Source organism: Ceratotherium simum, chromosome 6 (assembly GCF_057802395.1).
Source record: "Ceratotherium simum simum isolate JZ-2026a chromosome 6, ASM5780239v1, whole genome shotgun sequence".
NCBI lineage: Eukaryota > Metazoa > Chordata > Mammalia > Perissodactyla > Rhinocerotidae > Ceratotherium > Ceratotherium simum.
This window is the reverse complement of record NC_141905.1, coordinates 5518019-5545488: the sequence shown is the minus strand read 5'-3', so window position 1 is coordinate 5545488 and position 27470 is coordinate 5518019. Positions and strand designations below refer to the sequence as shown.

Below are 27470 nucleotides of genomic sequence, written 5' to 3'. Positions count from 1 at the left end.
TACACAAAGTCATAATCATAGTTTGATATTTTAATGCACCTCAGGAATTGATAGGATATATTTTTTTAAAATCAGTAAGAGAAGATCTGAATGACAGTATCAACTTCCTTTACTTAGCAGACACTTATGGGACACTAGACTCAACAATTTTTGAAACGCACATTAAACTGTCCAAGATAGACCACATGATGGGTCATAAAAAAGTCTCAGTGAATTTCAGATGATTGAAGCCTTGACCACAAGGAATTATATCAGAAGACAATATAGTACAATATCTAGAAAATAATATTTGAAAATTAAATACACGTCTAAATAACCTATGGGTTAAACAAAATCACAAGGGAAATTAGAAAATATGTTGAACTGACTGACTGAAAATACAAATATAAAAATTTGTGGAGTACAGCAAAAGCAGTGCTTAGAGGAAAATTAGCTTTAAATGCTTTGGAAGAAGGCTTAAAATCAACTACCTTAATTTCTACCTGAAGAAGCTAGGAGAAGATGATCAATTAAACACAAGTAGGCTCAAGGAAAGAAAGAAAAATAAAAGCAGAAATCAATAAAATAAAAAAAAGACAAGCAAAAGAGAAATTTTAACCAAAGCCAAAATTTTGCTCTTTGAAAAGTTAATAAAATTGATAAACACTTACCAAGACTAATCAAGAAAAGAGAAGTCACAAGTTACCAATGTCAGGAATGAAAGATGGCAAATCACTACAGACATTAAAAGGATAACAATATTATTATAATTTTATGAACAACTTAAGCCAATAGCTTTTACAACTTAGGTGAAATGAAGGAATTCCTTCGAAAAACAAAACTTACCAAGACTGACTCCAGAAATAGGAAACCTGATATGCCCTATATCTATAAAAAGCAATTTAATTTACATTTTAAAATCTTCCTACAAATCAATGTCCTGTCCCAGAAGATCACTGTTGCATTATAAAACATTTAAGGAAGAATTAATATCAATCTTAGACTTACTGAGAAAGCAGAGAAGGGAATACTTCTCAAATCATTGTATGAGGCTTACCCATATATGCACAATACCAAAAGCAGACAAAGGAAAAACAAACTGAAACAAACAAAAAAGCAACTACAGACCAACATTTCATGAACATAAATGCAAAATCTTTAACAAAATATTAGAAAATAAATCCATTAATATATAAAAAGCATAATACATCACAACCAAGTGGGATTTATCAAAGGAGTACAAGGTTGGTTTAACATTCAAAAATCAAGATGATAAACTATTAACAAAATAAAGTACTAAAATCATATGATCATCTCTTTAGACAGAAAAATTGACAAAATGCAACACCCATTCATAATTAAAACCCAAACTCTCAGCAAACTGGAAATAGATGGGAACTACCTTGATCAGATAGAGCATATATGGAAAGTGCAATAATATAATGTATAATACTTTACTCCTAAGATCAAGAACAAGGCAGAGATGTCCAATCTCAACATTTCTACTCTTTTATTTTCTTTTTAAAGTAGAATTGACAAGCTGACCTAAAATTCATATGGAAATGCAAAGGACCTAAAGCAGTCAAAATAATCTTGAAGAATAACAAAGCTGGCGGACATACACTATTGAACTTCACGTTTCACTATAAAATTACAGTAATCAAAATGCTGTGATAGTAACATAAGGACAAATCAGTACAACAGAGAGAGAGACTAGAAATAGAACTTTACATATACAGTAAACTGATTTTTGGCAGAGACACCAAAGGAATTTAATGTAGAAAGGAAAGTTTTTGTTTTGGTTTTTTGCTGAGGAAGATTCACACCGAGGTGACATCTGTGCCAATCCTCTATTTGGCATGTGGGCCACAGCATGGCCGCCCACGAGTGGTGTAGGTCCATGCCCAGGATCCAAACCCAGGCTGCTGGAGCATGCCAAACTTAACCACTAGGCCACAGGGCTGGCCTGAAAGTATTTTTAACAAATGGTTCTGAAACACCTGGATATCCATTTAAAAACAAATCTTGATCCCTACCTCATGCCAAAAATTAATTCCAGTTGGGTCATAGATCTAAATGTAAAAGCTAAAACTATAAAGCTTTTAGAAGCAAGCATGAGAAAACATCTTCATGATTTGGGGATTGACAAAAATTTTTGAGACACGATATAGAAATCAATAACCATTAAAGAAAAAATTGATTAATTAGACTTTATCTAAATCAGAAACTTCTGTTCATCAAAAGACACCGTTACGAAAATGAAAAAGCAAGTCTCAGATTGGGAGAAAATATTCGCAAATCATATGGTTGACAAAGGACTTGTATCCAGAACATATGAAGAACTACAATTCAAACAGCAAACAATCCAATTTTAAAATGAACAAAAATCGAATAGGTACTTCACAAAGGATGACATATGAATAACTAATAAACATACGAAAAGGTACTCATCATTAGTCATCTTGGAAATGCAAATTTAAGTTATGAGATACTACTCTATGCAGTAGAACAATCAATTCAAAAGACGATAATACTAAATGTTGGCACAAATGAGCAATTGGAACTTTGTTAATGTTGTTGGTGGGAATGTAAAATCATAACACCACTTTGCAAAAGTTCTGGCAATTCCTTGTAAAATTAAAGATACACCTGTCCTTCAACTCAGCATTTCCATTTTGTCCAAAAGAAATAAAAACATTCAACAGAAAAACTTGTGGAAAAATGTTCACAGCCATTTATTTTATTAACAATAGCCAAACACTGGAAACAACCCAAATGTCCATCAACAGGCGATGGATAAGCAATCATGATATATTTATGTAATAGAATACTACTTAGCAATAAAGAGGAATGAACTACTCTTTCAACCAACAATGTGGATAAATATATTCACAATGCTGAGTGGAAGAAGTTGAATAAAAAAGCATACATATAACATGAATCTACTGATACAAAATCGTAGAACAGGCAAAACTAAAGTGAAAACATTCCCAACAATTCACTTAGAAGATGATAACAAAAAGTTAAATGAAAAATTCTATACGTTTAGAAATTTTAAAACACACCTCTAGATAACTCATGGGTTAAAGAAATTATGATGGAAATTTTTTAAAAATTAGAACTAAATGATAACAAAAATAAAATATATCAAAATTCATGGGATGCAGCAAAACAATACCTAAGGAGAAAAGTTTAATTTTAAATGTTTATATTTGAAAACCAGAATGGCTGAAAATTCTAAAATACAAACTCTCCATTTTAAAGGTAGAACAAGAGCAGTAGAATAAACATTTGATAAACAGAAAGAAGGTAATAGAAAAAAAATTGGCCAAAAATCGATTTTTTGAAAAGAGTAACCTAACTTGAGGGACACTGACCAAGAGGGAAGAGAGGAAGTACAAATTTAAAAATTAAGTATAAAAATACATAATACAGAGACAGAAATTAAAGACATTAACTGAATACTCAATAAATATATGCTAATGAATCTGATAACTTGAACAAATTACTAGAAAAATAAAGTGAACAGAAACTGACAGAAAAAGAAATGGAAAGCAGAAATTTTTGTAACTTCTGAAGAAATTGAATCAGCATTAAAAATATTCCATAACAGGGCCAGCCCTGTGGCTTGGCGGTTAAGTGTGCGTGCTCTGTTTCTGGCAGCCCGGGTTTGGATCCCGGGCGTGCACTGATGCACCGCTTCTCCAGCCATGCTGGGGCCGCGTCCCACATACAGCAACTGGAAGGATGTGCAACTATGACATGCAGCTATCTACTAGGGCTTTGGGGGAAAAAAAAGGAGGCGGATTGGCAATAGTTGTTAGCTTAGAGCCGGTCTTCCTCAGCAAAAAGAGGAGGATTAGCACGGATGTTAGCTCAGGGCTGATCTTCCTCACAAAAAAAAAAAAAAATTCCATAACACATATAATACAAAGTTCATGGTTTTGAAAGTTATTTCCACCAAATTTTCAAAAAATAAGCAATTCCAATCTTATACACATTCTTCTAGAGTATTTTAAATGAGGGAACTCCCCTAAATACTCAATGAAGTCTATGTAACATTGATAAAATAAGACAAAGACAACGAGGAAAAGGAAAATTGTAGTGTTATCCCACTCGTAACTAAATTCCTTTAAACTAGAAACTAAATTCCTTTAAAATATGTTAGCAAATTGAGTCGAGCAACTTACAAAAAGACAATACAACACGTCCAAGTTGGATTTATCACAGGAATGCAATAGTAAACTAACATCAGAAAAATCAGTAACTGTAACTCACCACATTAATAAGGTAAAGGAAGAAAACCATGTGATCTTCTCAGTGGATGTACGAAAAGCATTTAATTAAATTCAAATAATATTCAAAGATAAATATTCAAAATAAGATAAATTGAAAGACTAGCTGCAAGAAATATTTTATTTGAAGATTTCATATTAACAAATTCAAAGATATTCAAAGAAAAAAAGTCTTTCAGCAAAGTAGGAATAGAAAAGAACTTCCTTGAAACAACCGAAGGTATCTAGTAAAAACCTATAGAAATTTATCTTAATAGTAAAATCCTAGAGCATTTGCTTTAAAGTGAGAAACACAACAAGGATTTCCAATGTTAGTACTTTAACATTATATTAGCGGTCCTAGCTAGTGTGATAAGACAAGACAAATAATTACAGACATAAAAGTTTGGAAGGAATAAACTAAGCCTGAAACTATCTGCAGATGATATGATTATCTACACACAAAATGCAAATAAATCCATGGAGGATTTGTTAGAAATAAAAAGATAGTTTAGCAGTATGGTAGATGTAAATTAAAAAAACAAACAGCCAACAAAAGAGTTTAGACCAAACATCCTGCTGAAGACAAGTAAAATGCTGGAAAAACTATTTTTTAAAATCTTTTTTAAGAAGCATTGAAAAGCTAACATGATATTAAGATATTACTTGGCCTAACTGAGAGAAGGTGAGAAGGAAGAACCCAGCACTCACAATTCTGCCCTGAGGGATTTGCTAGTCCAGAAGAAGGAACAGAGAAACTTTAAGGCAAAAAGTATCATGAATCATAAACATTATATTGTCATTTCCTAATGATAAAATGGTCAATTTGCAAGGTAGATTTAAAAAATTGTTTTCACCTAAATAATATGACCTCAAAATACATAAGGCAATGATTTCTAGAATTCTAATGATAAATAAATTGATAAGCTGGACTTTATCAAAATTAAGAACTTTGGTTCTTAGAAGAACATTGCTCAGAGAATGAACACATAGGCCACAGACGGGGAGAAAATATTTGCAAATCTCCTATCAGATAAAAGACTTGTATCCAGGATATATAAATAACTCTCAAAACTCAATAGTAAGAAAACAAACAACTCAGTAGCAAATGGGCAAAAGAGTTCAACACTTCGCCAAAGTAAACTAAACACAACACACATATCGGTGATTGTCTGGATTTGCAGAGGGTGGGAACGGCGGAGGGAGTGATTCCAAATGGGCATGAGGAAACTTTGGGGGGTTGATATATATGCTCATTATCTTTATTGTGGTGATGCTTTCATTGGTAATATTTATGTCAAAACTTAACCAAATTGTACACTTTATGTATATGTAGTTTATTGTATGTCAATTATACCTCAATAAATCTGTTAAAAATAATAAACCTTCCTATAAAGAAAACACTAGGCCCATTTACCTTTACTGGTGACTTTTCCAACATTTAATGAAAAAAATAACAGTCTTACACAAACTCTTTAAGGGAATAGAAAAAAAGGAAACACTTCCCAACCAACCAATTTTATGGGACCATTTTGTCCATGATATCAAAACCTGACAAGGACATTATAAGAATAAAACTTATAATCCAATCCTTCATGATTTTAGATGTGAAATAGTAAATAAAATATTAGTGAGTCAATTTTAGCAATATATAAAAATGTTAATACCTCACAACCGAGTTGAGTTTATATTAGGACAAAAACCAAACAGGGTGTATGTACAAAAGCTTCTTGAGTGCCCCTGATCTCAATTTGTGGCCCTCCTCTATCCTCCCTCACCCCTTGGTGGTCTTATCTAAACTCATGGCTTTGAATATGATCTATGTGTTAGATGACTCCCAAACTGATACCTTCAATCCTAACCTCTCCCTGAATTTATACATCCAGGTGCCTACTCACCCTTTCCCCTTGGACGTCTAGTAGGCATTGTCTACCTAATATGTCTGGGTCCCTCCAACCTGTCCTTACCCCATCAGCCTTTTATATCTCATTTTCTTTCACTGATTTCCTGTGCTCCAAACTTGGAATGGCTTAGACCCTCTCCACATCCCTTTATATTGAATTCATCCATCATCATCTTCAGATGCCCAGAATCCAACTACTTCTCACCACCTCTTCTCATTGCCAGATATTAGATTTTTATTATTTATCTGTTGATCATTTCTTTCCCCCACTAGTATGCAAGCTTCACGGAGGCAGGGCCCTCTCTCTTGCATTACTCCTAAATTCCAGTGCCCAGAACAGTGCCTCACACATAGTAGTAGGCACCCAATCAATATTTTTACAATTAATGACTTACAGTAATTTTCACACATCACGAAAACTTAAAAGACTGATATCATCAATTTTGTAAGGATGTAGGGTCACAGGTGCACATCCATATACTGTGAGTGTGAGTGTAAATTGTTACAGTCTTTTTAGAGGTCAATTTAACCGTGTCTATTGAAATTTTCAAGATGTTTATCTTTGACCCAGAAATTTTATTTCTAGCAATCCATTGGAGAAAACATTTGCCTTGTGCACAGAGTGAATATGAATATGTTCTCTACAACATCAGAATAGTGGAAGGTTGAATTACCTGAATGTCTTCAAGCATTTGGAACTGCTGAAATATCACACGTTGTTCTGGTTGTACCAACAAGAGCTTGGAGTCATATTGTTAAGGTGGAAATTTAAGTTCGTAGTAATGTGTACAGTGTATCATAATCAGTTAAAGTATATATTTATATAATATCTATATATGCTTGGGAGTGCATAGATAGAAAAATTCTGGAAGGCTATATATCAAACTGATAACAACGATTATTTCTAGGGGAAGATGAGATGAGGAAGATGTCAAGGCAAAGGTTGTTTAATCTGTATTGATTTGGATTTTTTAAAAATGAGAATATACTTGTTCATTTCATAAATTTAAAAGGATAGAAAATCAAATGAAGAGACCAAAAGTTGGTATTATTAGCATTGCTGCTTACTAGCTGTCTGCAGAGGGTGCTACTTACCGAGCTGTGCCTAAACGATGATCTGGTTACATTCAAGAGTGTCCCAGCAAACCCCACCTAATTTAATTAAAATAGTCCTAATAGCTCAGTGGAAACTTGACCTTTGTGGGAGCAGATTATTATTTATTGTCGGTGGCAGGTGGTGAATATAATTAATGTGTTATCTGCAACTAAGAGTTCTTGAGGAGTTAACAGGTAATGCATATTTCAACAAGCATCATTTAAACAGATTAATGCAAAATTGGGAATGGTTCTTAGACCTTTTTACTGAATGTCTCGATCCTCTAAAACTACCCTAGAAAAGAGGGAATATGATTGAAAACAGGATCAATTTCCAAACAGTTTAAGATGTATAAAGTGTTTTAAAACATCAGGAGCATGGGTGTAACTCAAAGCTACTCTGCGCAAGGATGTGAGGAGAACGTGGCCATCACATGCTGATCAACAGTCGCGACTTGGGGAGGAAAAGCAGGAGAGCGCACAGCCTGAGCCCCGCCCTCTGCTGGAAAGCCCAGCTGAGGGAGGTGCCGTAGGATCATTGCATTTTTCATACTGTCCCTTTAGCTTTCAAGTAATACTAACTGATGGCTGACTGAAAGCATATACTTCTCTTAGGATATGAAACATCAGAATTTTTACTGGGGGGATTTTTCTTAGAACCACCACAAGGAATTGCTGACATGCAGAACTGGAGCTGAGCTCTGAAATGGGCATGAACTGAAATGAAGTTATTACCTTCTAGTAAAACTGAACTTTTTACTCCTCTAGTTACAAAACTGTAAAAGTACAAAACATTTATGGTGATTTTGTTTGCCATATGCAATTAATAGTGGAACAAATCCTAAGGTGTGCGACCTTTGGATGGTATTTGGAGAGTTCTTCTGCCACTGCGACAATTGAGATGGAAGGGCACGGTTATTTCAAGGGTCTAACGTGGTGTAAGTGCTTTCACGCTTCTTCTCTGCTATCATCTCTGCACCGTCCTGAAGGGTGAGTGGTATCTGTATTTCACAGAGAAATAAATCGAGGTTTCGGGAGGCTAGGTTGGTTACCTGAGGTCCAGGAGGGGCAGAATCAGGATTCAAACACAGGTCTGCCTGATTCCAAAGGCAGGCAGGCAGGGTCCCAGGCCCCACGCTGTCCTCCTTGGGGCAACCCCTCGTTGTATCCCCCGCGTCTGTAAGTGTCCTCGCCTCTTTCCGTTTCACGGGTTTCCCCATCCAGGCTGAGTTTGCTGAGGGCAGGAAGCAGGACTTATTCATGTTTGAATGCTCAGGGTCCTGATGAAACTAGCCTAGATAACTTATAATTTTTATCTCGACCAATTTCTAAAATAAATTCTGATTTCTTACAGTAAAGAAGAAACCATGTAAAGTTCTAAGGAGGAGAGTAATTAGAAGCGGGAAGACTCCAGGAGGGACAGAGTCAAAAAAAAAATTAAGCTGAGAGGCTACCTCATTGGTTGGAATGTTTTGAGAAGCAATTTACATGTCAGTTGGCAATTTGGGATGAATTAGAGATAGATACTAAGAAAACTAAGGAAACTATTAACTTAGAGGTAACAGAAAGTTGCACAAATGTCATCATGTATAGTATATATGGCTCATCTGGGAATAATATTTACATGGCTGTAATAATGAATATTGAATACTAAATATTGATTTCACCAAAACCTGTGATATAGCTCTGCTGGGAAGATAAGTATGTGGGGTGGGGCGGACACAAGAGAAGGAAATCCTAACCTTCTAGGGTAGCCAGTCAATGGAAAAATCAAGAAATAGCAGTATAAGCAGATTGTTTAGAAATATGGAGGTAACAGGCAGAAGAAACAGCTGAAGAAGTGGCAAGTGGGGGCTTTTGGGGAACGGGGAGCAGGGTGCATTGGAGGAGAGCCAGGGATCCGTTGTTTTTCCATTATAAAACTTTTGACTTTTTAAGGTATATACACATATTACTTTGAAAGAGATAAAACAAATTATACAAGTAAAGTGAGTGGCAGCTGGGACTGGCTTCAGGGTGGAAACCACATCCTGAGTTGAACCTTTAGACCGTGGAACAGTTTCTGAAGTACTTGAGTGTGAATTCTTGCATGACTGGCCACGTGAAGCATCAAATAATTTTTGGTGACTAAACTGAAATAATAAAAAATAAACTTTCAGGGTTTCAGTGCTACAGTCATCAGTACTCTAGCTATATGGCATATTGTGGAAAATAAAACAATACAAATCAAATATTACTTTAGCACATATTGGTACTCCAACATTTTCTGTCTTCTGTTGCAGTCATCCGAGGTGAAAATGTGAGCATATTTTCATAAAGAGAGCTCACCTGTACTGAACAGTCACTATATATATATATCCCAGACCCTGCAGAAACCACATCCTGCCTTTAACCTTTAGATCAGCAAACAGCTTCTGAAATAGTAAGCATGGATTTCTGCACAATCTACCATGTACAGCCAGAAATAGTTTAAGTGGACTAATATTAAACATAACATTTATTTTTAGGGTTTTAGGAGTAAGTGACATAGCAAAACCACATACAACAGAAAGTAAAATGGAGTAAAATAAATCATCTTTTCTAAGCACCTTTTATTTTCCCAACGACTACCCCGTCTTGCCTCTCCAAACTAGGATGATGTTTTGAGGATGTTTTAATAAAACTGCTAACATTTACTGAGCCCCTAAGATGGGCCTGGCACAGCCCGCAATTTTTAGATACTTCCAGAAGAGCTGATGTTTCAGTTCTGGGGTTCCAGGTCTATGCTTGAAGAGTTCATAAGGTGAAGAAACTAACTCATAAATAATTTTTTGTGTGTGTGAGGAAGATTAGCCTGAGCTAACATCTGTCGCCAATCCTCCTCTTTTTTGCTGAGGAAGATTTGCCCTGGGCTAACATCCGTGCCCATCTTCCTCTAACTTTACATGGGACGCTGCCACAGCATGGCTTGACAAGCAGTGCGTTGGGGTGCGCCCGGGATCCGAACCCTGGGCCGCCGCAGTGGAGCACGCGCACTTAACCGCTACGCCACTGGGCCAGCCCCTTAAATAATTTGCATGGCAGTGTGAAGTTGAAAAAGAATGGAGGTTGACTTTAGGCCTTGCCTGGAAGGTGAGTTACTTATGACATGTAGATCTCTTCTACACATCAAATGAATACAACAGTGTTTTAATCAAATCTCCTACCTCGTAAAATGACTTGACAGAGATGTATATATAGGGGCGAGCCACAGGTGTGTACAGCCTTGTGTGGTAGAGAAATGAACAGCTCCTTTCCAGGGGGCGGTGCCGAGTGGGGACGGCCTACCAAGGGCTGGTTCCATGACGGTTGATAAAGGGGGCAGGCACGGCCAGCTCTCCGCAGGGCTGGGCTGCTCCAGGCGTCCCGGTAGAAGCCAACATCTCCTGGACACCTGTCAGGTGCTGTGTATAGTGCTAGGGCCTTTGTGTGTGTGCACATTGCATCAATCGTCACACCGACAGATGTGGGAGCTGTGGCCAGAGAAGGCTAGGACCACAGGCAGTAGACAAGGGCTGACGCAGTGCTGCGACCCACTTCTCCAAGCTGTCCTGTGACGGCGAAGCTCCCTGCCTCTGCAAGCTCTGAAGGGCACAGGGATTTCCTGTCTCTGCTCCGTGGGTGTTTCCTGAAATCATCTGCTGCGTTGGAAGCTGACTGATGTATTTCATCTGTGCAGTCTTTGACGTTTAGTTCTGTTTTGCTCCACCTGCATTTGTTCTGATGCTTTGGTGTTATGAAGATCTAGCCTGAATGAGAAATCCAGGAAGAAGCGGGTGTAGTGGGGAACAGGGCCAAGAGAACGGACTGACTTAATTGTCCAATCTGGAGTTTACTCAAGATGAAGCTTTCTTTCCTTTCTTAAAACAAAGAAAATAAAATATTTTTAGACCAGCCTTAGTCTCCTAGTTGTAGAATGGACAGCATCTCTGTGTGTTTCCTTAAGCACGGTTTCTTAGAAACACAGAGGACCCCTGATGCTGTGCAAAGCCCATGGCCGTGGTTTAGCATCTGTTTATGTTTTTTTTAGGGATTGTGGGAGCCATTATTTGAAAGTTTTCACAAGAGCTCAACGGAAAAGGAGATGATGTGTTAAAGTAATTCCCAAGGAGTTGGCATCGTTAAGAAGACGTCAGCCCTAGCTGAGCTGCCTCAGAAGACACTGTGTGGAGGAGAAACTGTGCCACCTGAGCCCTGCTCACATCCCTGACCCATCCCTGACTGACAAAATGACTGCTGTTTTAAGCTACTCAGTTTTGGTGTACTTTGTTACACGGCTATAGCTGACTGAGACAGACACTTATTAGAAAGAGCCTAAGCTGGAAAGATTCATAGATTCATAGGCCAAGGTTGAATCCAAGTAAACTAAACTCATGAGACGTGAAAGGTCCACAGAGAAGAGGGTGAAAGATGAGACAATGAGGAAGGTACAGAGGGGAACAGAGTCCCTATGAAGGAGGAAGATCAAGCTAGTTCTGCTGCTGAGAGGTAAATAAGACGGCCTCATCCTTAGAGGAGAACTTTACACAATGTCTGCACATGGAAAAAAGTCAAAAAGTATCTGTTGAATCAACAAAAGGATTCATGAGGCAGTCGGCTTTCCTGTTCTACTTATCTCCATTCCATCAGCGAAACACATTCCTCTCAACTGTCTGCTGGTTTCTCGTTCATCTTGTGTGTCATTTTGTGTTCCTAATAAGACGCAGTTTCTTTGCTGTGTTTGCTGTGATTCAAGTGTCTTTCCTCAGGCAAAACGTCAAGGGTTCCAGAATTCTTATACAGGGCATGCTGGAGAGGAGAAACCTGGTTGAAAGGAGATGCTAGAGGTCTTTTTTTCCAAGTATAACCTATATATGATAGAACACACAAATCTTAATTGTACAATGCTATAAAAACTTGCATATGTATACACCATGTAACCACCACTCAGATCAAGATCTAGAACATTTCCATCATTCCAGAAGGTTCCCTTGTGCACCTTCCTAGGCACCACGAGGAACACTATTCTGACTTCTATCAGCATAGATTGACTTCTATCATCATAGATTAATTAACCTGTCCTTGAACTTAATATATATGGATTTACACAGCATGTATGTGTTTGACTTCTTTTGCTTGACATGTCATAGATTCATACATGTTGTTGTGTGTATCAGTAATCTGTTCTGTATTGTATGAATATGCCACAATTGATTGACCTTGTTGATGAATGTGCAGGTTGTTTCCAGTTTGGGGTTATTATGAATAAAGCTGTCATGTGCGTTCTTGTACATGTCTTTCGTGGACATGTGCATTCATTTCTCTGGGGTAAATATCTAGGACTGAATTGCTGGAACATAGGGTTGGGCATTTGTTTAACTTTAGTAGATAACATCTAACAGTTTTTCAAAGTGGGTAAACCAATTTACCCTCTCTCTGGCAATTAATGACATTTCTGGGTGCTCCATATTCTTGTCAGCACTTAATCTTGTCAGTCTTTTACGTTTTAGCTGCCCTGTCTCGTATGTCGTGGTATCTCACTGAGGTTTTAATTTGCATTTCCCCCGTGAGTGATGAGGTTGAGCACTTTTTCATGTGCTTATTGGCCATTTGGATATCCTCTTTATGAAGTGCCTGTTCAAGTCTTTTGCCCATTTTCTAATTGTCTGTCATTTTCTCATTGATATGTAGGTGTTCTTTTGACAGATATATGTACTATGAATCTATTCTCCAGGTAGCTGGTTTGCCTATTAATGTTGTCTTTCGCTTAATGTAAGTACTTAATTTTAATGAACCAGGACTTATCTTTTTAAAAATATAATGTATGTGTAAGTTATAATGCTAATAAAATAAATATATGCAAACATACCCCAAATTTTAGATCTAGAACATGACCCCTACTTTGCCAACTGCTCCCACCTTGCTACTCCCTCAGAGATAACTACTGCCTTGAATTTTGTGTTTATCCTTCTCATGCTTTTAAAAATAGTGTTACCTAATATGAATATATCTCTGAACATGTTGTTCAGTTTTGATTGTTTTTGAGATTTATAAAAATAGTGTCCTATAGTGTGTTGTCTTCTGAGACTGTCTTTTGTTTTTTCATTCACTTTATGTTTCAAAGGTTCATCTTTATTGCTGCATGTAACTGTAGGTCATCTCTATTCACAGCTAGATAATATTCCATTACACGAATTTTTCACAATTTACTTATGCATTAGCACATCCATGGAAATACAGGTTGCTCTCAGAATTTTTTTTTTTAAATTTCAAAGAATGCTGTTATGATCCATCTTGCAAATATCTCCTTGTGCACCTGTGCCAGAGTTTCTCTAGGATATATACCCAGGAGTGGAATATCCAGCTCATGGGATATGTACACATTCAGTTTTACAAAATACTGTCAAATTGTTTTTCAAAGTGGTTGTACCAATTTATACTCTCACCTGCAGTTAAAGGTGCCCCCCTCGCCCCATGTCCCCCCACTCCCCGGCACTTTGAACTATCAGGTTTTAAAATTTTTTCTAATTTGGTGGGTACAAAATGGTATCTCATTGTCATCTTAAGTTCCATTTTCCTCATTACTAATGAGCTGGAGCATATTTATGGACCACTGGTCTTTCGCCCATTTTTCTGTGTTGTTTGTTTTTTCCTTATTGACTGTTATAGTTATTTCTTTGCTCTCAATACTACTCCTTTTCTAGTTATGTATGTTGTGAATATCTTCTCCCAGTTTGTGGCTTGACTTTTCACTTTCTTTACAGTGTCTTTTAACAAACAGAAGTTCTTAATTTTAATGTAGTTGCATTTATTAATCTTTCATGATTAGAACTTTTTTATACTGTTCAATAAATCCTTCTCTACCCAAGTTGATAAAGACATTCTCCTATATTATCTTCTAAAAGTATTAAACTTTGTTTTTCACACTTAAGTGTTTGATCTATTTGGAATTTATTTTTCTGTTACAAATTTCACTTTTTGCATATGAATAACCAATTGTCCCAGCACCATTTCTGTCCCTTCTCTGTTGGTCTTTGGGGTAGTCTGCGTAATGGCTCCCCAAAAATGTCCACTTCCTAATCCCTGGAAGTTGTGAATATGTTACCTTATATAGCAAAGGGAATTCGCAGGTATGATTACGTTAGGATCTTGAGAAGGGAAGATTATCTTGGATGACGTGGGTGAGCCCAATGTAATTAGAGGGGTCCTCATGACAGGAACAAGTAGACTTAGAGTCAGAGAGATGGACAGACAGAAGCAGAGTTCAAAGATGGGAGTGATGCACTCTGAAGAAAGAGAAAGGGGTCATGAGCCAAGGAATGTAGGCAGCCTCTAGACGCTGGCAAAGGCATAACAATGCATTCTTCCCTAGAGCCTCCAAAAGGAGCACAGCCCTGTAGACACGTTAGAGATCTGACCTCCCGAACTGTGTAATGATAAATTTGTGTTGCTTTAAGCCACTAAGTTTGTGGTGATTTCTTGCAGCAGCCACAGGAAACTAATACAGTCTTCAACACCCCCTTTGTCATATATATCAAGGTTTCATATTCTTCTGAGGCGGTTTCTGGGCAATCTATTCTGTTCCATTAGTCTATTATTTATCCTCTTGCCAACACCACACTTTTAATTACAGTAGCTTTATAATAAATATTGATATCTGGTAAAGTGGGTCCTTCATTCTCCTTCTCCACCCTACGTCTTCGCTACTCGACTCTTCTTAGGCCTTTGCTTTTCCAATTAACTTTCAGAATCTGCCTGTCAAGTTCCTTAAAAAGACCCTATTGGGGTTTCATTTAAAATTACATTGACTCTCTAAATAGTCAAATTGGGAAAAATTGACCTCTTTCAATATTGAGCTTTCCTAAGAACATGGTATATTCCTGTATTTATGTAGGTCTTTTACGTATTACAATAGAGGCTTTAAATTTTTCCATACTGGTGTCACACATTTTTTGTAAGATTTTTCCACTGATACCTTGTATTTCTTTGTTCCTAATGGAAACAGTACTATTTTTAGGATTGTTTTCTAATTGCTGTTGGTGTATAGAAATGAGATTGATTTTTATATAAGCTCTTATTATTATAATAATTTGTCGATAGATTTCTTTGGTTTTCTATTAGACAATAATATCACCTGTGTAGTGACAGTTTTGCTTCTGCCTTTCCATTTTTTTACACATTCATTTTCTTTTTCTTCTCTTACTGCACTGGCTAGGATCACCAATATAATATTGAGTAGAGGTAGCGATTGTGGTCATCCTTTATATATTTCTGGTTTTAAAGGAATTTTAACATTTCCCCTTTGACAATAATGTCTGATGTAGATTTTTTAGAACATTATGACCTGGTGTTAAACTTCATCAAATGCTCCCCCTCATGTTTTGCTTTCAGTGAATTGCAGCAACATCTTCCAGTAAGAATGGGTTGTCCCTGCTGTTCTCTTTGGCATCTCTAGCAGATATGTCATTCAACTTCTGACCTAATCTGCTTTGCCAAAACTCAGGGAGGGGCAGCCTGGGTGACCTCACCCAAAAGTAGACACATGTACGTGTGGCCCAATGCTGGCCAAGTATTCCAATGTCAAGACCCCAATCTGTGTTCAGAAGTGTGGAGCATGGGAACTTCCAGGCCACAGAGATGAGAGGTCAGAATTGGTGCCATGGCAACCCTGGACCACTGCAAGATGGAATCACAGGGAGCAGAAACCTGGAACCATGGAGAACAGGGTAGAGTCACAGAAAGGAGAGACATGGACCCCACACACATGCAGAGTGGAGCCTCCTCCCATCTTAATGATTTCCAGACCCTGGCCTTGCTCCCATGAGGCCTGCCTCCGCTTCATTTCTGCCTTTACAGAAAATACCCCCTTTCCCCCTACTAGTAGCCTGAGTGGCCTTCCCCACATGATTCCACAAGCCTGACCCACATCTCCTCCCACATCAGTCCCTATAACACTGGCCTCCACAGCATCTGCCAGACTGACTCCTGCTTTTCCATCCCCACCGCCTCATTCAGGTCCATCTCACGCTTCACTGGGGCTCTTGTGCTGGTGCCAAACCAGTCTTGGCTCGCCCTTAGGCAAACCATCTTCTCCAGCTTCCAGACGCATGAGTCTGCAGCCTAGCTCTGAAACTGCTCCTGCCCTACAGAACTGGCCATGGCTGTCCACTCCTTCTGGAAGTCTGAACATCTCACCTTAACATTTAAAGGCCCATATGATTTGTTTTCACTGCCTCTCAAACTTTTCCCTCCTCTCAGCTACAAGTGACCCAAACTGTGACAGAACGTACTCACTTTGGGCCTTGGTGTGCTCACACTCTGTTCCTCAGGAGCCCTTGTCCTGCTCTTCACTCCACCTGCGGGGACATGCTCCTTAGGCCCTCTCAGGCTGCACAGGACAGCGACCCTCTCAGGTTCCTTAGGGATGGAGACATGAGAAGTCAGGACACATCTCAGCAGTGGTGACCAGCCCTCAGGAGCACGTGTGCATCAGTCCCCTGCCAGCAGTCCAGCCATTCCCACAACTCCCCTGTCCTCTGTCACTTCCCCTCCTACGGCTTCCCTGTTCCATCTACGCCCCTCTCTGTTCTCACTTCAAAAGGCGCCTGTGCCAGTCAGCGAAGCTGCCACTGACCAGGAAGGTTCTGCCCACGCCCCTTTCCTTAAAAGCACTTGTGGGCGTGACAGGGGCTCAGTTCTCAGGGAGTCCTCTCCAGGATAAATGCTTTTTCCTGTTTTCTTCAGGTTATTCTACTAAATACAAATATTCAGTTTCACAAACAATGCATAAAATAAATTCCTTTTTTTTTTTCCTTTTAGTAAAAATAAAAACCACAGTGATAAAGCTGGAGTCCCACTGACCCCCTCTCCTTCCAATCTGGCTCCTCTCCTCAGAAGAACCTCCATAACCATTTGGGATGTCTTCTGGCCTTGAAATACAGTTTTATAAAGAAATAAAGTTTTGCTACTTCTTCACATAAATTATATCATATTTTATGTATTGATGACCCCTACCGTCTTATTTATTATTGTTTATTTTGAAATATTTTCTCTTCGAAATAGTATTTGGAATAGAAAGAAATATACATGGTCCAACATTCACAAGGTAGAAACAGATAAACAGCGAGAATGCTCCTGCTCCGTCTAGGACACCTGTCCCCGTCCCATGGCCTGGTTCTCCAGGCACTTGTCACCACCTGGCATATTATAAGTAGACGTGCCGGTTCTGCTGCCCCCCGCCCCCATGATTGGAGGCTGCAGGAGAGAAGGGACCGAGTCGGCCTCGCCCGCGCCGCTCCCCAGCCCTCAGAACCGCGCCCGACTCCCAGTCCCAGGCGGATCTACCAGGCGGCGATGGACGGAGAGCTCGGGAGGCGGCCGGAGGGGGCCGGGCGCCGCAGTCCCGGGAGCGATGTCCTTTGAGGAAGGGAACAGAAGAACGTTGAAGACAGAGGTCCAAGCGGAAGGAGGGGAAGGACGCGGCCTCGGAGGACGTCGGAGGTGGGGTGGGAGAGCCCCGGCGCCGCCCTGCTCATTTTCTAGGACACTTCGCTGTTCAGGGCCACTGGTGTGTCCTCCCCTCCCTCTGGCCCACGCCGTGCTGTAACCTCTTCGGAGGCTGCCGAGCAGGGCTGACTCGCCCTTCTGCCCCCAAGACCAGCTCAAACCCGTCCAGGAGCCGGGGGAGGGCGGGAGCCCGTCCTTAGTGGGACTCCCAGCCCAGCGCCTGCCCCTGGGCGCCTCTACACTGGCTGGCTGGAGGATGAAAGCGGTGGCCGACCCTAGCCCGCCCCGATGACCCCGCTTTGCTCCCATCAGCCAGTGGAGGAATCCTAGGCCCAGGGAGGGGCGCATCCCCGCATGCGGAGGACGGCCTTGGGCCCCGCGCCTGGCTGTCCTTTACTGTCTTCTCTTGGCATCTCGCCCGCAGCGAGGGGTTGGGGGGCAGGGGCAGGTTTCGAGGTGTCACCTGGTTGGGTGGTTGTGTAAGTAGGTGGGCGGAGTGACGTATACCCGCGTAGACGCCTCCTCCTGGGCGCGCTCTCTGCCCGGCTTCCTCCCTGGGGATGGCGGGGGTGGCCTTTGGAGGCGCTGGCACTGCGGGACCCAGTCCCGCCCGCGGCCTCGAGCGCCCAATCCGCGAAGGCAGTGTTCGGAGAAGGGCAGGCGGGCCGAGCCGCCTCTCCCACTCCGCCCGTCCCTAGGGAAGCCCATCAGCCCCAATTCCAGCCTCCTCTGTCCCCGCGCCACCAACCCTGGCCCGCCTTGGGGACCTTGATGCCTGGGGACAGCGGGGCGCCCTGGCCTCGATCCTCCGGCTGGCTGCCACCCTCCCTCCTGGCCTGGAAGGTGTGGGTGCAGGGGAAGCCGGGGCGGCGGGGCTGACCCAAATCCGGCACTCACAGCTCCGGAGCCCAGAGTCCGGCTGGGAGTCCGCAGTCCGCCCAGGTTTCCCGTTGGCGACTGCGAGCCGAGGCCTGGAGAGAAACCGGGTCGGTCCGACCAAAGGAGCCACCCGCCGCACCGGGTGGGCCGCCTCCTCCCGGACGCGGTAGCTGGAGAGGCTCAGGGGATTGCAGGCCGCTGCTCGCCGCCTCCGCCCTCCCGCGCCGGGCTGCCTGCGGGGCTGGTTCTCCGGGTCCTCGGCTGCGCGCCCGGGCCTGCCCACCTGACCCCGAGCCCGGATCCCCGCAGCCCCCGGCTCCGCTCCCCACGAGCGCGCGGGTCCAGTTGGCTGGGCCGGGTCCTGCCCTGCGCGGGGCCCGCTGACCGCCAGCTCTGCGGCCACTGCGCACCAGCGGTCAAGGGTACTCTGCGCGGGGCTTGTCCCGCTCTCCCTCCCTCGCTCTCCGGTCCTGAGTTGGGAAGGGAGAGAGAGGCCTCTGGGCGTCGCTGGAGCCAGGTCCAGGAACTGCACTCCTTTCCTTGGTCCCAGTGTGCCTGCAGCGCCCCCTTCAGTGAGTCCCCTGCACGGCCGCCTGGGACACATTCCCAAACCCAGCTGTGACCAGCGGCCCCCAGAGCTTTTCTTTCTTCTACCTGGCCGATTTCCCCTCCGCAGGCTGTAGCCTTGAGCCTTGGAGTTACAAGTTCTTGATTTGAATCAAATCTCCAATATATAGAAAATGACACAAAACAAATGTGAAGCTTAGTGAATTATTATAAAATGAATACCCTTGTAACTACCATCCAGGCCAAGAAATTGTACTTTTCCAGCCGCCCCAGAATACCCTCCCTGTGCCTCTTTCCAATCTCAACACCTCTCTCCTTCTGAAAGTACCCACTGTCCTGACTTTTATAGTAATTACTCTCTTTGAGTTTCTTTATAGTTTTTATCAGCAAATGTGCCTCTCTAGACGCTAGAGATTAGTCTCACTCATTTTGTTGATGTCTTTTAAATCTTTTTTAATCTGTAGGTTCCTTCTCCATCTTTTTCTTTTCCTTGTAATGTATCCATGGAAGAACCTGAGCCATTTCCCCTGTAGAGTTGTCCAGTCCGGACTTTGCAGGTTGCATTCACATGGTGCAGTTCAACACATCCTTCTGTTCTCTTCATTTTCCTGCGAATTGACTACTGGATCCAGAGGCTGGATCAGACTCAGGATAAAGATTTTTTTTTAATTGATGTCATAATAGTTTATAACATTGTGAACTTTTAGTTGTACATTATTGTTTGTCAGTCACCATATAAACGCGTCCCTTCACCCTTTGTGCGCAGCCCCCAACCCCTTTCCCCTGGTAACCATCAAACAGTTCTCTCTGTCGTTGTGTTAGTTTATCTTCCATGCATGAATGAAATCATGCCGAGTTTGTCTTTCTCCACCTGGCTCATTTCACTTAATATAATACCCTCCAGGTCCATCCATGTTGTTGCAAATGGGACAATTTTGTCTTTTGTTATGGCTTAGTATTCTATTGTATATATATATCACATCTTCTTTATCCAATCATAAGTCGAGGGACTTGGGTTGCTTCCATGTCTTGGTTGTTGTGAATAGTGCTGCAGCGAACATAGAGGTAAATAAGCCTTTTTGGATTGTTAATTTCAGGTTCTTTGGATAAATACCCAGCAGCGGGATAGCTGGATCATAAGGTATTTCTATTCTTAATTGAGGAATCTCCATACTGTTTTCCATTGAGGCTGCAACAGTTTGCACTCCCTCCAGCAGTGAATGAGGGTTCCTGTTTCTCCACATCCTCTCCATTTGCTATTTTTTGTCTTGGTGATTATAGCCATTCTAACAGTGTAAGATGATATCTTAGTGTAGTTTTGATTTACATTTCCCTGATGATTAGTGATGCTGAACATCATCTCATGTGCCTATTGGCATCCATATATCTTCTTTGGAAAAATGTCTGTTCATATCTTCTGCCCATTTTTTGATCGGGTTGTTTGTTTTTTTGTTGTTCGGTTGTGTGAGTTCTTTATAGGAGATTAACCCCGACAAGGGAGATTAACTCCTTGTTGGATATATGCTTTGCAAATACTTTCTCCCAGTGGATGGGTTGTCTTTTCATTTTGATCCTGGTTTCACTTGCCTTGCAGAAGCTCTTTAGTCTGATGAAGTCCCACATGTTTATTTTTTCTTTTGTTTCCCCTGTCCATGTAGGCATGGAATTTGAGAAGATCCCTCTATGACCAATGTCAAAGAGTGTACTCCCTATGTTTTCTTCCAGGATTTTTATAGTTTCAGGTCTTACTTTCAAGTCTTTGATCCATTTTGAGTTAATTTTTGTGTATCGAGAAAGAAGATGGTCTATTTTCATTCTTTTGCATGTGGCTGTCCAGTTTTCCCATCACCATTTATTGAAGAGAATTTCCTTTCTCCATTGCATGTTCTTAGCTCCTTTGTTGAAGATTAGCTGTCCGTAGATGTGTGGTTTTATTTCTAGGCTTTCAATTCTGTTCCATTGATCTGTATGTCTGTTTTGGTACCAGTACCGTGCTGTTTGAATTATTATAGCTTTGTAGTATATTCTGAAGTCAGGAATTGTGATGCTTCCAACTTTGTTCTCTTTTCTCAGGATTGCTTTGTCTAATTGGGGTCTTTTGTTGCCCCATATGAATTTTAGGATTCTTTCTTCTATTTCTGTGAAGAATGTCCTTAGGATTCTGATTGGGATTGCATTGAATCTGTAGATTGCTTAAGGTAGTTTGGACATTTTAAAATTTTTTTTTAATTTATTTATTTTTCCCCTAAAGCCCCAAGCGATAGTTGTAAGTCATAGTTGCACATTCTTCTAGTTGTTGTATGTGGGACGCGGCCTCAGCATGGCCGGAGAAGCAGTGCGTCTGTGTGCGCCCGGGATCCGAACCCGGGCAGCCTGCGTCGCAGCACACGCACTTAACCGCTAAGCCACGGGGCCGGCCCTGGACATTTTAACTATGTTTATTCTTCCAATCCTTGTGCATGGGACGTCTTTCCATTTCTTTATGTCATCATTGATTTCACTCAGTAATGTCTTATAGTTTTCATTGTATAGGTCTTTCACCTCCTTGGTTAAATATATTCGTACATATTTTATTCATTTTGTTGCAATTGTAAATGGGATTGTCTTCTTGAGTTCTGTTTCTGTTAGCTCATCATCAGAGTATAGAAATGAAACTGATTTTTATAAGTTGATTTTGAACCTTGCGACTTTGTTGTAGTTGTTGATTATTTCTAATAGTTTTCCAATGGATTCTTTGGGGTTTTCTATATATAAAATCATGTTGTCTGCAAACAGCAAGAGTTTAACTTCTTCGTTGCCTATTTGGATTCCTTTTATTCCTTTTTCTTCCCTAATTGCTCTGGCCAGAACCTCCAGTACTATGTTGAATAAGAGTGGTGAGAGTGGGCACCCTTGTCTTGTTCCTGTTCTCAGAGGGATGGCTTTCAGTTTTTCCCTGTTGAGTATGATGTTGGCTGTGGGTTTGTCATATATGGCCTTTATTATGTTGAGGTACTTTCCTTCTGTACTCATTTTGTTGAGAGTTTTTTTTTTTTATCATAAATAGATGTTGGATGTTGTCAAATGCCTCCTCTGCATCTATTGAGATGATCATGTGGTTTTTATTCCTTGTTCTGTTAATGTGGTGTATCACATTGATTGATTTGCGGATGTTGAACCATCCCTGTGTCCCTGGTATAAATCCCATTTGATCATGGTGTATGATCTTTTTAATGTATTGCTGTATTCGGTTGGCCAACATTTTGTCGAGGATTTTTGCAACTATATTCATCAGGGACACTGGTCTGTAGTTTTCCTTCTTTGTGTTGTCCTTGTCTGGCTTTGGTATCAGGGTGATGTTGGCCTCGTAGAATGTGATGGGAAGTGGTCCATCTTCCTCTATTTTTTGGAATAGTTTGAGAAGGATAGGTATTAAATCTTCTTTGAATGTTTGGTAAAATTCTCCAGAGAAGCCATCTGGTCCTGGACTTTTATTTTTTGGGGGGTTTTTGATGACTGTTTCAATCTCTTTACTTGTGATTCGTCTGTTCAGCTTCTCTATTTCTTCTTGATTCAGTTTTGGGAGGTGGTATGAGTCTAGAAATTTATCCATTTCTTCTAGATTGTCCAATTTGTTGGCATATAGTTTTTCATAGTGTTCTCTTATAATCTTTTATATTTCAGTGGTATCTGTTGTAATTTCTCCTTTTTCATTTCTAATTTTATTTATTTGAGCCTTCTCTCTTTTTTTCTTGGTGAGCCTGGCTAAGGGTTTGTCAATTTTGTTTATCTTCTTAAAGATAAACAGCTCTTTGTTTCATTGATCTTTTCTACTACTTTTTTGATTTCAATTTCATTTATTTCTGCTCTGATTTTTATTATTTCCCTCCTTGTGCTGACTTTGGGCTTTGTTTGTTCTTCTTTTTCTAATTCTGTTATGTGTAGTTTGAGGTTGATTATTTGGGCTTTTTCTTGTTTGTTAAGGTGGGCCTGTATTGCTATGAGTTTCCCTCTCAGGACCGCTTTTGCTGCATCCCATATGAGTTGGTATGGTGTATTTTTGTTTTCATTTGTCTCCAGATATGATTTGATTTCTCATTAATTTCATCAATGATCCATTGGTTGTTTAGTAGTGTGTTATTGAGTCTCCACAACTTCTCACTTTCCTGGTTTTTTTCTTGTAGTTGATTTCTAGCTTCATGGCATTATGGTCGGAAAAGATACTTGTTATGATTTCATTCTTCTTAAATTTATGGAGGCATGCCTTGTTTCCCAACATATGGTCTATCCTTGAGAATGTTCCATGCTCACTTGAGAAGAATGTGTAATCTGCTGTGTTTGGATGGAGTGCTCTCTATATTCTATTAAGTCCATCTTGTCTAGTTTTTCATTTAAGTCCATTATTTCCTTATTGACTTTCTGTCTGGATGATCTATCCATTGATGTAAGTGGGGTGTTAAGATCCCCTACTATTATTGCGTTGTTGTTAATATCTCCTTTTAGGTTTGTTAATAGTTGCTTTATGTACCTTGGTGCTCCTGTGTTTGGTGCATGTATATTTAAAAGTGATATGTCTTCTTGGTGGAGTGTCACTTTTATCATTATATATTGCCCCTCTTTGTCTCTCATTATCTGTTTTATATTGAAGTCAACTTTGTCTGATATAAGTATGGCAACACTTGCTTTCTATTGTTTGCCATTAGCTTGGAGTATTGTCTTCCATCCTTTCACTCTGATCCTGTGTTTGTCTTTAGAGCTGAGATGTTTATCCTGGAGGCAGCATATTGTTGGGTCTTGTTTTTTTTTTTTTGTGAGGAAGATCGGCCCTGAGCTAACATCTGCCAATCCTCCTCTTTTTTGCTGAGGAAGACTGGCCCTGGGCTAACATCCATGCCTGCCTTCCTCCACTTTATATGGGAGGCTGCCACAGCATAACTTGACAAGTGGTGTGTTGGTGTGTACCCATGATCCGAACCTGTGAGCCCCGGGCCGCCGCAGCGGAGTGCGTGCACTTAACTGCTTGCGCCACTGGGCCGGCCCCGGGTCTTGTTTTTTAATCCATCCCATCACTCTTTGTCTTTTGATTGGAGAGTTCAGTCCATTTACATTTAGGGTAATTATTGATAGATGGGGGCTTATTGTTGCTATTTTATCACTCATTTTCCAGGATTTTTTGCATTTCTTTTTTTCTCGTCCCGTGTGTTTTGGACTACTAATTCAGTTTGGTAATTCAGTTTTCTTTTTTCTGTATGGGGGTTCTCTTAGTTTTCTCTTTATTGCGTGTGTCTCTGCTCTGATTATTTGTTTAGTGGTTACCATGAGGTTTGTATAAAAAATCTTGCGGATGTGATAGTCCATTTTTTGATGGCCTCTTATTCCCTTAGACTAAATTGATTCCATCCCTTTCTTCTTCCCCTTCTAAGTTATTGTTGTCACATCTTATTCCCTCTTGTGTTGTGAATTTGTGTTTAAAGTGATGAGGTTATATTTATTTTTGGTGTTTTTCTTCCCTTGATCTTCGGTTTTATAATTGTTTGCTAATCTATTCTGATAGGGAGCCTGCATTTTTCTGGTTTTGTTGACCTATTTTCCTCCTTGTTCACAACTTCGAATCCCCTTTCCCTTTTTTTTCTCAGGTACAAAGGCCTTCTTGAGCACTTGTAGTGGGAGTCTTGTGGCAACGAACTCCCTTGGCTGTTGTTTATCTGGGATAGTTATTATTTCTCCATCATATCTGAAGGATATTTTCGCTGGATAGAGTATTCTTAGCTGAAAGTTTTTGTCCTTCAGAATGTTGAATATATCATTCCACCTTCTCTTATCCTGTAATATTTCTGTCGAGAGATCGGCTGAGAGCTTGATAGGACTTCCTTTTTTACGTTATTTTTTTTTTTTGTCTAGCTGCTCTTAATATTTTTTCTTTGTTGTTGACTTTTGCCAGCTTTACTACTATATGCCTTGGAGAGGGTCTTTTCATGTTGATATATTTAGGAGATCTATTTATTTCATTCACTGGTATTTCCAGCTCCTTCCCCAGGTTTGGGATGTTCTCAGCTATTACCCCTTTGAACAAGTTCTCTGCTCTTTTTTCCCCCTTTTCTCCCGCTGGAATACCTATAATCCTTACGTTGGATTTCCTAATTGAGTCAGATATTTCTCAGAGAGTTTCTTCATTTCTTTTTAGTCTTAGTTCTCTTTACTCCTCCATCTGGAGCATTTCTGTATTGCTGTCCTCAATATTGCTAATTCTTTCCTCCATACTATCAGCCCTGATGCTTAAGGCTTCCATATTTGTCTTTATCTCCTCTATTGTGTTTTTCATCTCTAAGATTTCTGATTGGTTTTTCTTTATAGTTTCATTCTCTTTTGTTAAGAAGCTCCTGATTTCATTGAATTGTCTATCTGTGTTTTCTTGTATTTCAGGATCTTTTTTATGATGGCTATTTTTTTTTTTTGTGAGGAAGATTAGCCCTGAGCTAACATCCGTTGCCAATCCTCCTCTTTTTGCTGAGAAAGATTGGCCCTGGGCTAACATCCATGCCCACCTTCCTGTACTTTATATGGAACACTGCCACAGCATGGCTTGACAAGCAATGCATTGGTGCACTCCCGGGATCAGAACCTGTGAACCCCAGGCCGCCGAAGCAGAGCGTGCGCACTTAACCACTATGCCATCAGGCCAGCCCCTATGATGGCTATTTTGAATTCTCTGTCATTCAGGTTATACATTTCTGTGCTTTTTGGGATGATTTCTGAGTGCTTGTCATTTTCCTTTTTGTCTGGAGATTTGATACATTTTTACATGGTGCCTGTCGGTGTTGCTTATTTTTCCTCATAGTGAAAATATATAGTGTCAGTTTTTTCTTGCTGCCACTGAGTCGGGGTTGAGAGCTGTGTATTCTGTGCCCTCTTCGATCCGCGGGCGCTCTGGTCGGCTCCCAGCTGAGCTGAGGTGCAGCTGAGCAGAGGCTGCTGGGAGTGAAGTGTGGGAACAGCTGGGACTGGAGTGTGGCTAGGCTGAAGCAGCTGGGGCTCAGGTGCAGGTGGGTTGAAGCAGCTGCAGCTGAAGCACTGCTGGGCTGAAGAGGCAGGAGCTGGAGCACCGCTGGTCCGAAGTTGCTGGCACCAAGTTAGCTGGAGCTTGAGTGTGTCCAAGCCAAAGCAGCTGGGGCTGGGGCACAGTCGAGCTGAAGGAGCTGGGGCCATGGCATGGTCAAGCTGGAGCAGCTGGGGTTGTGGCCTGGTGGGGCCTAAGCTCCCACCACCTCTGATGCAGAGGCCCAGGCACACCCCACCACTGGTGGGGCTGGGGCGCTGTGGGGTCGCCGTCGCTGGGGCCTGGGAACAGATGTGATGCCACCGCTGAAGCCCGGGCACTGGGGGACTGCTGCCTCTGGGGCTTGGGTGCAGGCACACTGCCACCACTGGTGGGGCCCAGGCGCTGGGGGGTCACCGCCACTGGTGCCTGGGTGCCTGGGGTCGCTGCCTCTGGTGTCTGGGCATGGGCAAGCCGCCACCACTGGTGGGGCTGTGGCACTGGGAGGTCGCAGTTGCTGGGGCCTGGGCACTGGGAGGTCACTGCTGCTGGTGCCTGGGTACCACGGGCCATCACCTCTGGGGCCTGGGCACAGGTGCATTGTTGCCACCGCTGTTTGCCCAGGCACTTGGAGGCTGCTGTCTCTGGTGCTGGGGCATGGGCATGCCACCGCCACTGGTGGGGCCAGGGCACTAGAAGATTGCTGCTGCTGGGGCCCGGGTGCCTGGGGGCTGCTGCCTCTGGGGGCAGGGCATGGCCACACCACCACTGCTGGTGGGGCCTGGGCACCTGGGGGCCACTGCCTCAGGGGGCAGGGCATGGGCATGCTGCTGCCACTGGTGGGGCCTGGGTGCCTGGGGGCTGCTGCCTCTGGGGGCAGGGCACGGGCACGCGGCCACCACTGGTACCACCAGGATGCTGGGAGGTCACTGCTGCTGGTGCCCAGGTGCTGGGGGGCCGCTGCCTCTGGGGCCTGGTCACGGGCACGCTACTGCCGCTGGTGGGGCCTGGGCACCTGGGGGCCACTGCCTCTGGGGGCAGGGTGTGGGTGCACTGCCACCATGGATACCAGGGCTTTGGGGAGCCGCTGCCTCTGGGGGTGTGGCTGAACTGAAGCACTGCTGTGCTGAAGTGCTGGGTGGGTGGGCAGGTGGGGGAGGGGCGCTTACTTTCGCCTCCCCGATCTCAGAAGTCTCTCACCTCACTGTCACTCTCTGCTCTCCTGAGGGGCTAGCTTGCTGAAAGTACCCTCACA

General features: G+C 41.8%; 1 protein-coding gene across 7 annotated transcripts; it reads right to left on the bottom strand.

Moving 5' to 3' along the window:
- Positions 1-4741: 4741 nt before the first annotated feature.
- On the bottom strand, positions 4742-27066 carry LOC147916750 (uncharacterized). 7 transcript variants are annotated; one of them, XR_015552420.1, is made up of 4 exons: positions 17593-27066; positions 16543-16665; positions 15777-15954; positions 4742-12116 (listed from the first exon to the last, which is right to left on the bottom strand). XR_015552420.1 is itself a non-coding variant. In XM_087431794.1 (4 exons), exons 2-4 carry the CDS (start codon positions 18100-18102, stop codon positions 15829-15831), a joined length of 759 nt encoding a protein of 252 aa, XP_087287920.1. In that variant the 5' UTR covers positions 18103-18308; positions 18652-27066; the 3' UTR covers positions 13746-15828. The 7 variants fall into 4 exon arrangements, 3 of the variants coding, with proteins under 3 accessions (XP_087287921.1, XP_087287920.1, XP_087287919.1); XM_087431794.1 differs by lacking the exon at positions 4742-12116 and having other exon boundaries at positions 13746-15954; positions 17593-18308; positions 18652-27066; XR_015552421.1 differs by lacking the exon at positions 15777-15954.
- Between the last annotated feature and the right edge of the window lie 404 nt (positions 27067-27470).